This window comes from Odocoileus virginianus, chromosome 24 (assembly GCF_023699985.2).
Source record: "Odocoileus virginianus isolate 20LAN1187 ecotype Illinois chromosome 24, Ovbor_1.2, whole genome shotgun sequence".
In the NCBI taxonomy this organism is placed as follows: Eukaryota; Metazoa; Chordata; class Mammalia; order Artiodactyla; family Cervidae; genus Odocoileus; species Odocoileus virginianus.
The window spans coordinates 19,041,109-19,054,116 of NC_069697.1; the positions used below are offsets into that span (position 1 = coordinate 19,041,109).

Genomic DNA, 13,008 nt, shown 5'->3' on the forward strand with positions numbered 1-13,008 from the left:
GTCCTTGCTAGTAATAAACTTTCTACCTATCAGTTATTGGGTACTTTTTATGTGTCAAGTGACAAGAACTACACATCTGTTCTCTCTCTTATCCTCATAGCAAAAGTGGAAGATAGTTGATATTCCCTATTTCGCAGATGAGCATCCAATGCTTAGAAATGTTAAGACATTTTCCAAAGATCAAAGAGTTACTAAGCAGCACAGGCAGAATTTGAAACTCAATCTTTTCCCTCCAAAGCACAAGTTCCTAACCGGTATACCATGTCATTACCAATATACATGGCTTCAAATATACTATTTTATTAGATGCTGTCTACTTGCCCTTTTTTTTTCAAACTTTTGTCCTTGCCTTCTTTTGACCTTAATAAATACTCTTTGCCATTCTATTTTTCTCTGTATTAGTTTAAAAGTTTACATTCTTTACCTACATATTGTGGTTAAGTTTATTAAAAAATTCATTCCTTATATATTATGTATAATTCTTACTTTAATCAATAAACTTTATACTTCTCCTTGGCAACATATGATTCTTAGAACATTTTAAGTATCTACATATATTCATCTGTCTTCTGTCTTATCTGTCTACCCATATATCAATGTCTACACACACACACATCTACATTAAACAGTTTGGGGGAATGCATTATATTCTTTGACACCAGTTTTTTCAAAGATGTCATCCACCATGTCAGTTGTTCTGTCTAGGCTTTTTTTTTTTTTTAAGGGAAATCAAATAAACAATTCTGTTATAAAATCATTGCTACCAAAAGTCATCTTTTGGGTGGAGAGGGAGGTGGGAGGGGGGATCAGGATGGGGAATACATGTAACTCCATGGCTGATTCATGTCAATGTATGACAAAATCCACTTCAATATTGTAAAGTAATTAGCCTCCAACTAGTAAAAATAAATGAAAAAAAAGTCATCTTTTTTTAAACATTATTGTTTGCAAATACGTTGCTCACTGTCATTGGACACTGCCTTTTTCCTTTCTCTTTTTGCGTATGAGATAATTCATGATATTTACATGGAGAGGTCATAATAACATTGGTTTGTTTTGTTCTGTGTTTTAGTTAGGGCTGAAGTGAGGGATTGAGTATCTATTGTTGTTGTTTAGTCACTCAGCTATGTCTGACTCTTTTGAGACCCTGTGAACTGTAGCCCGCCAGGCTTCTCTGCCCACTAGATTTTCCAAGCAAGAATACCGAAGTGAGTTTCATTTCCTTCTCTGGGAGATCTTTCCAACCCAGGGATCAAATCCTCGTCTACTGCATTGGCAGGTGGATTCTTTACCACTGAACCACCAGGTAAGCCCGTGAACATTTACTCTGATCCCATAATTTTAAAAATGACTTGAGTTCCTCTTCTAGTTATTCTTCTTGGGTTTTTTTAAATAATAGCAATGTGTACATCAAGAAGGAGAGCAGCAGGTTTTTCACAAATTTTAGTCATTCTAGTAATCTTGTGTGTATAATTAAAAATATTAACAATGAAAGAATTACTGGTAGAAAGCTCATTCTATTCCTCATAGCTTCATTTATCAATGCTTACAGTTATGTGTGTATTCTCCTAATACATCCTCTGTGCCTGACTCGGTCTTACCTCAAAGCAGGATATCTAAATGCAGAATTCTTCCAAAATTATTGGCAGTATAAATAAAATTTAGAAAATGTTCACCTATATGTTTATATATCTATTCAGGCCTCTATTAGTCCTCGTTCAGCAACTTACATGACATGTAAGTTGAAATTACAAACTAACCACATCTAAAAGCAAACTCTCAATCCTCTCTTCTAAATACGTACTCCTTAGAAAATGTTCTGCCATCTATTCAATTACATACACCAGAAACCTTATCCCCTCCTTGCTCTCATTCCCATCTGTTCAGTTAACTATCAAATCATGACAGTTTTACCTCCTGATTCTATCACATTTGCCCACTTCCCTTTAACACCATTATCAGTGACCTTATACTTCAAGATACCATGTTTTTTCTAGTTTGTATTAAAATCCTAACTGAACTGATCTCCTCACATTTAGTCTTAGTTTCCTCCAAATTGTTTCACTCTGCACCAAGAAAGTGTATGTGCATAAATTTATTGTGTATATGTACAAACTTTTTGTATATATCTACTATATATCTATGTATAGTATACATATGTACCCAATGATAATAATAAACACTTATTTATCACTTTCCATGTATCATGCACTGTTCAAGGCACTTTATGTATTCTAACTCATTTAATTCTCACCATTAGGTAGGTACTATTATTTGTCCTTATTTTATTGATTAGAAGAAACTGAGAAAGAAAATTTAAAAATTCTGCTCAGGACCACAGAACAGTGAAGCTGGAATTTTAACTCAGCAATTTTAGCTTCAGTATTAATATTCCTTACCACTGCATGATATTACCTCAATGAACAACAGAGGATGAGACGGTTGGATGGCATCACTGACTCAATGGACATGAGTCTCAGTAAGCTCTGGGAGTTGATGATGGACAGAAAGTCCAATGAGATTGCTAAGAGTCAGACACAACTGAGCGACTGAACTGAACTGAACTGAACATAGTCACTTATGACTTGAAACTCTTCAATGACTTCCAAGTTGTCACTTCAGCCTGGCTACAGACTCTTTAATGTTGCATGGAATATTCTTCCTTTTTACCCTGTGTTTAAATACTTCTCACCTTTTATGTGTTTTCTTAACCATTATTTCTTCAAGGAATCCTCCTTTCAAATTCCTTTGAACCATGCAGCTCTCCATTAATATCTTTTATTACAGATGACATTTTATATATTTTTGTGATTACTTGGCTAATTTGTGTCTCACCCACTATAGTATAAACCATTCACACTATTATAGTCCCTGTGTGTAGTCTAGTCTAGTATATTTATGGCACTCAATATATATTTTATGAAATAAAAAAGACAGGAAGGAAGGAAACATGGGATGGATAAAATTTCCTAGAGTTGAAAAAGTCCAAAAGGAACATTTTACAACTTTTCTTTCAGATCAGAAATTCTTTTCATATACTTTGTCCCATTTTTTAAATAGTAGTATAGTGGATTTTACAACATTGTATGAGTTTCAGGTGTATAGCGTAGTGATTCGGTATTTTTGCACATTATATTCCATTATAGGTTATTACAAGATAGTGGGTATAATTCCCTGTGTTGTATCTCTTGAATCATCTCTCTATTTGAACAATTTCAAATAGGTAACGCTACCTCAGGAAAAGCTGCTTCCATCCCTGGATGACTCTGATCAAATATTAGAAAGTTCTTCCTTAGCTAGCAATGAAATACAGCACCTTATAAATTTCACTCATGTGTGTTCTACTTTTCATCTTGGAGCTTCCTGGACTATGTGTTATCCTCTTTTTCACATGGCAGATTTTCAAATATTTAAAGTTATTATGTTTCTCTCAACAAATTCTTTTGCCCCAGCCTAATGAGATCTGATTTCCTGTATTTTTATGACAAAATTTATATGACATAATTTTCTTTATGTGCTTTGAAGCCTTTTAAAATTATTCTTTCTTAATGTCTTACCTTCAGCCAGCATTAAAAACTGTTCAATGTATGTTCATTGTTCTTTCCTCCCACCCCTAAATAAACTTTGGTATGAAAATACAGGGGCAATACTGCACCTTATATTTTCTTCTTGGGAATTCACATAACAAAATAACATATTAAGTTTCTGAGAAACCTTGGATTAAAGTTACACATTGAACTTTCATTAATGTAGTGGTTCACAAATGTATATGATCCTTTTTCTAAGGAAATATATCATACTTACAGGATTTTTTCAGAATAATGTCCAGAAAATTATATACAAATAAATGTATTAATCTATATGAAATATTTATTGTTAGTAACATGTATTTAACAAAGTCGGAAATATAAGAAAACTATACTTTGTTACTTAACAAAATCTTGTTTTGTTTTTTGACACATGAGAAACAGGTATGTCAAGTGATCAGAATATAATTTTTCTTATGTTCACTGAATAAAAAAGGAAAATGGGAAATATATATTTTAATATATTCATGCTAGAAAAGTGGAAATAATTGTTATCATAAGACTTTTTATTAAAAATATATTCTTTATAAAACTTGTGAATAAGCCTCCTAAAATAAATATTTTACTTCTGTTTTGTTAGAAAGCATTCATTCTTTTTATTTAAAAAATCCAAAAAAACACTGGCAAATATAAGAACTGAGCAATTTGCAATTAAGTGGATTTCAAGTGTTAAAACACTAAAATTCTCTCAGAAATGCATTAAAATAAATGTAGGACTTTAACTGCAAGAGTACACTATACTATACCTAAGAACAGCAGGTATAAGAAATAATAATGAACTAAAAATTCCTATTGCTTTGTTATTTAGTATTAAATAGCTAAAATTTTCTCGCTATAAAGTATTTGATGCATTTCATAAAAATTCTTGAGCTAAATATCAAAATGATACTTACAAAAGCTACTTAACAATATGAATCTAATTATTTCTTTATAATTATGATAAAGAAATATCTAATTTTTTTCTTTTTCTCTAGAAATTTCTACCTCTTGTTAGATTGTGTTCTACTGTGATTATAGTATCTGCATAAGCAATTTTGAACATCTGCAAACAAATACATCATTTCTATTGCATAACAATGTATTTTCATTAATTGGCATTAGTAAGCTGTGAGAAAGACAAAAAGGAACTAACTTTGAGTTGATAAACTATCTTGACTCTGTGTCCTGTTTTATTAAAGAAAATCAGGCTGTTCTATATATGGGGAAAAGCAACTTTGATTAGAAGAAATAAGTTGCACAAATTAAAATAGTGGCCATATAAGCAGTTAAAAAAGTGATTTTTATCTCACACCTATGAATGGTAACCAAATTTCATGTCAGAAATCTGAACTCATTAAATGAATTTTAGATTCTTGAAGACACATTTAAATAATGACAGCCTGAAGGAGCCTGAAGCAGGTCATTAAATCCATAGGGATTGGTGGTTTGATTTCATTTCCATCCAGACGGAGGTAGCGAAGATGAGGTCCATAACTGAAGGAATCTTCCACAGGCAGTGTGGTAGGAGTTGAAGGACATATTACAGAGACATTCACATCTATGGAGACAAAGATGGTATGAATGAATGAACCAGAATGCAAGAGACTAAGGATGGGAAGACCAAGATGCTATTAAACAGTTCTATGGAGGGCACAGTGGCTTGGTCTATGAAGGTGGCAGAGAGATATTCTTTTTGTCTGAGTTGGAAGTTATGCACAGAAAAAATGTGCAATGTACATATAGTAATGTCAGTCCATATTTTGCTATACTTAATACACAAGACTAGAAAAGACATATAGCTAAAAACTGTGATAGAAACAAAGGTATATGTGATGTACCACTTGTCTTCGTCCTTTGACAGGCCAGAAAAGGTGTGATTAGATTATTGTAGAGTGAGAAAGGTAGTATTTGGGCATCAGAGGTAGAAACAGTGGTTCAGAGTTGGTACTAAATTAATGGGTAGGTATGTGGTAGATGGATGAATAGATGGATGTGAAGGCAGAAAGTCAGTCTATTATTAGAGAAAGTGCTTGAAAGCTACCTTTAAAATGCAAACAAACTAGTCATACATGATGACAGTTTTTTCTTTTAAAGTACAATTAAAATAACTTTGTATATATGATACTTGCCGAAAACAACCTTGAATCTCCATACTTAAGTGTATTTAATTGGAGAAAAAACCATTTGCCAAGAATTGAATTACAAAAATTCAAGCCAGGAAATATCGTGTCAGCCCTTTCACATTGTTAGGATGTGAGAAATCGTGCACCTGCCTTGGATCAAAGCCCTTGGCAGCAGCGTCTATACTGAGATTTAGGAGCATTTAGGAGAGAAAGGTGTGTTAAACCAGAAAAATTCTGATGAGTGTGCCTAATAACTGATCTCAAATGAATCCTTATACTCCCTTTATCCCATTTTGCAATTGTGTTGAGCAAGAGATCTTCCCTTAGAAGATAAGACCCACCTAACTTTGGCAATGACCATCCTGTGGGTGCACGCTGACTCATATTGTACTGAAGGGTTTTGTGCTTACTGCAAAGGTGCTTTGCTCTGATTGTAACCATTTTGTGAACTTAACTTGCTAAAAGAACTGACTTGCATTTTATAGCAGATTTGTGTTCCTCAAGGTATTTTTCTTCACATATATTATCACCTTATCATGATGCAACTTTTATTGGGCAACACTATTTTTCTCCCTAACTGGGTTTTGGTTAAATAGTGACCCAGGTGGGTAAGGTCATATGCACCAGATATTTCATTAAGTAAGTAGCTGAGTCCCACCCTTTTCCAGCTACATAGGGTTACTTGCCTACTGAGGAGATCATATCCTTTCTGATATGTTATCTCTTATCTTTATCCTTATTACCCATAATCCATGCATGTCTGAATAACTAGAATGTAAAAAACAAGTGTTCTAAATTTAATTATATTTTCATGAAATAATTGCAATGTTTCTGAGAGAGTACGAAGAAGCAGTTAGTTTGAATAGGTAACATTATTGCCAAATTTAAAGTCCCCTAAGGTATTCAGAAGAAATAAACATTTCTATCATTTTGGATAAGCTTTTGCTATCCTATAAACTCTGCATATAAAAGGTATGTTTCTGGGAAACCAATTTATTAACAACTAGAGTAGATTATGTGGTAAGAAGAACTAAGTACTTTAGCAGTCACTATAACGCAGTGTGATATAATCATGAGCCAAGAACTCTTGCCAGGGAAATTCTTCTTTTCCATTTATTTTCTTGGAATATAGAAATGACCGTGCTTGATATCTACATTAAGAAACAAGTAAATCAATTTCTCTATGTTGACACTGCAGCTGTGAAAATGATTTTTACCTCTGTTGTTAGAAATTTGTCTTAAGTCTTGTACTCTAGACTGAAGAAAATGTCCTATGATTATACTGTTGGACTGAGAAAGATCACCTAAGGGAAACCTTGGATTCAGGTCCTGTCCATTATACTTACCCTTTGTCCTTGGCAAAATGCCCTCAACTAGTTGAGCCTCAGTTTTTCTATCTTCAGAAATTCATAATAGCACACAAGATTCTTTTGAGGGTTCATTTGTGCTTCTCAAAGTGTGGACCAGCAGTATCTGTACTACCTGAGAACTAAATCCTTAGAGCCTAACCCAGACTTACTGGGTCAGAAACACAGAGGTTGGAGCCCAGAAGTCTTTTAGAAGCCTTCCAGGTGATTCTGGTGCACATTAAGGTGGAATGTAGGAAAACAGAAATATATGAGAAAACTTTGATGGGAAAAAAACCCTCAGAGTAGAAGAAGAACAGAGTCCTTCTCTTCGTGTGTAACGTTGTATAGCTATGTACATTCCTTGCATAGGTGCCCAACCACGTGTTGAATTTTACTACCTCACTCCTGAACACTCATGCGCATGGTCAATTCACAAACAGGGATCTATGTGGAATCCTTTTAAACTGACTTCCTACCTCCAATGTCTATGGGACTTTTGTTGTCACGTAAGGAATGCACCTGTGGAAGCATAGCACTTTAGTCAGGAAAAATTACATTTATTTAGGTTGATGTTGGGCTTCCCAGGTAGGTCCCACGGTAAAGAATCTGCCTGCAGTGCAGGAGACTTGGGTTCAATCCCTGGGTCAGAAAGATCCCCTCGGGAGGGGCATGGCAATCCACTCCAGTCTTCTTTCCTGGAGAGTTCCATAGACAGAGGAGCTTGGCGGGCTACAGTCCATGGGGTCACAAAGAGTCGACATGACTGAGTGACTAACACACACACATACACACGCACACGCACACACACACACACACACACAGAGGTTAATATGGCTGTTGTACTATTTGGTTCGGTACAACAGTTTCAGCTACTAAGATATTTTCCTATTGCATCTTTTGCTTTAACTACAAGATTAAACAATGTGTCTCATCACCATGGCAAAAAAAATCACTGCTATGGCAGCAGCCTGCTCATTAGTTCCTGGATTTTATGCTCAAGTGTGCTGTTAGGAAAAAATACATATATATATATATTAGATAACTGAAGAATACACTGCAAAAATGGTCTGTTCTTACAAGTGGGATGTTTATGTAATTATTTACTTAAAGAAAAGTTTAGCGAGTGATAAGCAGGCAGCACAGCCTTCTGACAATTATCTGTGTTACATTCCTACAAACCATCCAACTGATTCTCACTTTAAGAATGTATTTTATAAAGTTGTTCAGAAGCCCCCCCTCAAGATCATCTTCCTTAAGGGCTTGTTTGAGGATGGAGCATTCCGGGATACTTGACAGGCTGATAGCATAGCCTGTGGCTGGACAAGACGTTGTCCACTTCTACACCAGAGTCAGCCTGGTCTCGGGCATAATTGTGAAGATGCCAAGTTGGCCTTTCACGTCTCCAGCTTCTGCTTCCCTTCATGGCCCCTCTGCCTCCAAGGCACACTGCACTCATCTCTTTCTTATCAAAGCTATTTTCAGGAGAGCAGTGGGTATTCTACCTTGTTGATTGCCATTAGTCCTAAGGAATTGCCACCTTCCAGGGACATTTGTTTCAATTTCAATTGAGCAAAACCTTAAACTACAATATTGGTTCCCAGTGCATGGTCCCTAGAACAGTAATCTCAGCATCTCTAGGATACTTGCTAGATATGAAATGTCTCAGGTCCCACCAGACCTACTAAATCAGAAACTCTGGAATGAGGCCACCCATCTACATATTCTAAAGTTTGAGAAACCCACTGATCTAGAGCAGAAACTCTAATTAGGGTGATTGTAGGCATCAGCTCTCTGTAAACTTTAAGACTGGGGTCCCTTCCTGCTACCTTCTAAATCATATTCCTTCTCTTACTATCCATGAGATTGTTTGTGCCTGGCACACTTTCTTCAGTAAGTCTGCCCACTGAGGCAGGAATATCAGAATCTCCTCAGAGTAAAAGAAGATAGAGACATTTAGTTTATCCAACAGGTAATATACCTCTGTAGATTACTAAAATCAACTTTTCAATCTAAGATTTTAACCTCTTGGATCATTGACACTGTGAATAGACAAAGCTTGAAAATACACTTTCAAAAAATCTAAAAGTACAAGAGTTAGAATAAAACCCCAACATTATTGAAACAACAACAACAACCACAAAAGAAGATATAGAGTAAACTGAATGAGTATCTTAGTCAACGACACACCCTGATTGTTACTTACTTCTAATTTTGTTGTGATCGAGATGAAGGTGCTGCAGATGAGCACTGATTTTGGGGACCTTTGTGAGTTGATTGTGAGACAGTTGAAGATCTAGAATTGATGATACATTAAAACCACTAGAAGGAAGGCCAGCATCAGATAATTTGTTGTGGTTGAGTCGCAGAAAGGCCACTTTAGGAATCACATTAAAATAATTTTCTGGTATTCCTTCAATGGAATTGTTGTCTAAGAACAGCTGCATTGTATTGGCTGGTAATCTTGGTGGCATATTCCTCAGGGCATTCTTAGCCATGTTTAGCTGCATGAGGTTCTTGAGCCCCTTAAAAGTGTCTCTTTGAAAGGCATTGTCTAATAGCTTATTGTGCTGCAGGTCAAGAAGAGTCAGGTTCTCCAGATTGCTGAAAGTCCCTTGAGGAATTCTGGACACCTTGTTTCTAGCTAATTGTAATTGTTCTAAGCTTCTTGGCAATGGAGAAGGTACCTCCTCTAGCTCATTATCTTCCAGAAACAAGAAAAGCAGCTTCTTCAGTTGGCTCAGGGCTCCCTTTTCAATTCCATAGTTGGTTATTTTGTTCTTGTTTAGGTTTATCCATCTCAGTTGGGTGGCATTCTCGAATGGCTTTTCAGGAATGGTTTCTATCAGGTTGTTTTCAAGATAAAGGTACCAGATCCTTGATGGTATAGCAGGGATTTCTTTGAGACCTCGGTTTTCACAGTACAAAGCAGTAGGGAAACTGGGGGGACAGAAACATTCCCTGGGACAATCGAAATCATGCATTGTCCAGTCCTCTGGATCACTTGCCTCATAAACCTGTCTCACACTTCGAGTCCACACCGTATCTGTTACGAATAACACCCAGATGATGAAGGAGATTGTGGTTGCCATTATAGTATCTAGAGTAAGGGGTACAATTATTAGAGGTTTAAAGAGTTTGACCTTTAGATAACTGCATGCACCAAAATGATCGGTAAACATAGCTTTTTTGGTGAGTGGGGAGGGAGGAAGGTAAAGACTTGACAGCATTTTATGCCTAGTTATCAATCATTACCCACCTATTTAGTGAGCACTATCTGCAAGGCATTTTCGAAAAGTGAAACTGACTTACCAACTTGTAACTTTCCAGTTTTAACACAATCACGATGAAAACTAAGAAAAAGCAAATTTTAGGAACTCTAAGTGCTTTTCCATTTCAAGCTATTTAATACAAGGAAGTTAACTGAAACCCAGAGTTGAACACACAAGTACAAAAAAGTGACCTTTTAATAACTCAAATTTAGAGTCTACATTGTTCCTAAGAAATAGGCATATGCTTTTACTTTTGCTCCTAAATGAGCAGAACATCTGGATGAGATTTCCCAGGCTCTTTGGCCCTTGAACCAAAGAAATAGTGAGATCAAAGAACATTTTAGCAGTTTTTTTGTGAAGGAAGGTTTCAGGATTTGAAGAAAAGTGTGTGATTAATCACTTGCTCTGTTGCCCAACTTCTCAGGTAAGTTTTATTTTGGGGGTTTAGGAAAATATTTCTAATATTTTAATACAAGAAATTTGGATTATGAAACTCTCTCTATATAGATATAGACATAGATACAGATATAATCACACTTACATAAGTGGCATTACTATGGTCAGTAAGAAAGAAGACAAAAGAACATGTTAGGGTACAGGTGATTTCCATAGTTTCAGCATGGCTGCTAACAAGCATAGGTTAACAATTACTGATATGTGAGACATTTAAAAGACAGAAATTCTCCCAGCTGAGTATCAGCAAGGCTATGGGAAAAAAGAACTATCCTAACGTGAAAAATATGTGTGTGTGTGTGTGTGTGTGTGTATCTGTATAACAGTAACATTCTGATCAAGGTACATTTAGTTCAAACACTTGGTAATGAAGACCAAATAAATTTTACTGATTCCTTAAGAAAAGATAAAAGGAGCATCATTTTGAAATGCTGATCTTTTGATTTTGCCACTAAATCGAGGCAAGCGCAGAGCTGCTTCCTCAAGCTGTCAGATTTCTTGTGATTGCAGAATGCTCCTCTGGTCATCCTCCAGACACATTAAAACATTATTTTTTTTTCAGAATAGGGATTTGCTTTAGTTATTGATGCTGTAACCCTGCCTCAGATGAATCATAACTTTGAATTCTTAACTTTAAGAGTTACGAAAAATGTAAAAAATAGTTTACCTTGCTGTCCAGGAATGTATCGCTGAATCCTGTGTCTGGAGCTGAAGTTTGCTAAAATCAGTTAAGGAAAAAAAAAAAGAAAGAAAACTTTGACTAAGGGAATTTGTTTTTATTTTATGCTGTCAAGCCTCCTATGAGGAAAAAATACAACCTCCTCTGACCGGTCACCGTGAACACCTTTGATCTATTGTTTCCACTTTGACAGAGCCTCAGAACACGGCTTACCTCAGTTCTTGGATCTTCCTCGTCCCTTTCTATTGGTCACTGCTCATTCATAGTAATGGATTGACCCAGGCTCCACGGTTGTGTTTTTATGAATCCTCCCTAATATATATGCATCCATGGCTCCAGCTTTAACCCCTCCAACAACCACAGCACTTCAGTACCTAGGCAGCCCAGAACAGAAAATCCTGACTTTAATCTCAAGAACCCATAGCAAAAATTCAGTGCCATTTTCAAACTCTGAGTTCACAGTCCCAAAGATATCGTAATGTGGTGATCTGGAGTAACATCAAGAAACTAAAAGCAGTTTTAATTTCAAGTAAAACAAAAAAGAGATTTTAAAGCATTTTTCTCTAGTTTTTTTTTTTAATTGGATACAAAGAAATAAGGGCCAATGTCCTCTTTATATGGAAATCTTTTACTCATTTTTTTATTGTATAAAACAGTTGCTGAAATTCTATTTAGATATATTGATTTTGATAAGGGAAAAAGAGATAGAAAATATATTTGAGAAATTTAAAAATGAAATCTGGAAAGCTCTACCTGATGTTGGCACTAAATATGCTGTTATGCTTTGTTTTATAGAAATAATTCTTCTGTCTCTATTTCATATTGGGAGCTTTATTCCAAATAACTATTAAAATGAGATTTTTTTTTTTTCCTCTTTATAACAGATGTTTTGCATTTAGGGTATTATAGGACCTTATGTTGCACTCTTTTGTTTCTTTAGCACATAAGTTTAGGATAAAGTTTCTTCTAGTTCTTGTATTTGAGGGGAAAAAACAAAACAAAACTTATGTCTCTTAAGGAAAGACAAAAATTTTTGAAAATCTCATTTTCAGATGTTATCCTGTTGATTGATTATAATCATTGTTTTCTAAATCTATCTCATTCTGGGAAAAGAAATGTGTACTGATTTGACTCATTTGACACTACTCACGCAAGTATTATCAGAGAGGGAACACAATGAAGAGCAGAGAGCACTGGACTCACAAAAGTTTTTCTGAACCACTTACTTCCTTACTCTTAAACACAGTCTTGTCAGCTACAACACAGGGCTGGACCCCCCTCACAAGTTTGTTGTAAAGGATAGGAAATGTTAGCCTTTTTTGTAGCATAAACTCTACGCTCTCAAAGGGAAAATACCCTTCAATTTAAGGGCTTTTATAGCCCAGCATCTAAATCAGACATGACCTCTTGGTAGCCCAACAGGCACATTCATATCTTAAAAAAAGTTTAGGGTCATTTGCTTTTCTGACAAGGCTTCCCTTGTGGCTCAGCTGATAAAGAATCTGCCTGCAATGTGGGAGACCTGGGTTCGATCCCTGGGTTGGGAAGATCCCCTGGAGAAGGGAAAGG

At 35.6% G+C, this 13,008-nt stretch overlaps 1 protein-coding gene across 1 annotated transcript; it reads right to left on the bottom strand.

The window, feature by feature from the left end:
* Positions 1–3,852: 3,852 nt before the first annotated feature.
* Positions 3,853–11,737, bottom strand: KERA (keratocan). The gene is made up of 4 exons (XM_020911359.2): positions 11,653–11,737; positions 11,428–11,478; positions 9,242–10,135; positions 3,853–5,124 (listed from the first exon to the last, which is right to left on the bottom strand). The coding sequence occupies exons 3-4, from the start codon at positions 10,125–10,127 to the stop codon at positions 4,952–4,954; spliced, it is 1,059 nt and encodes a 352-aa protein (XP_020767018.1). The 5' UTR covers positions 10,128–10,135; positions 11,428–11,478; positions 11,653–11,737; the 3' UTR covers positions 3,853–4,951.
* Positions 11,738–13,008: the final 1,271 nt, after the last annotated feature.

Excerpts from the sequence above, each read along its gene's own strand:
- KERA (XM_020911359.2), bottom strand. The coding sequence starts at position 10,127 with ATGGCAACCACAATCTCCTTCATCATCTGGGTGTTATTCGTAACAGAT. Across the intron at positions 5,125-9,241 it reads CGATCACAACAAAATTAGAA|ATGTGAATGTCTCTGTAATA; the intron begins GTAAGTAACAAT and ends TTGTCTCCATAG.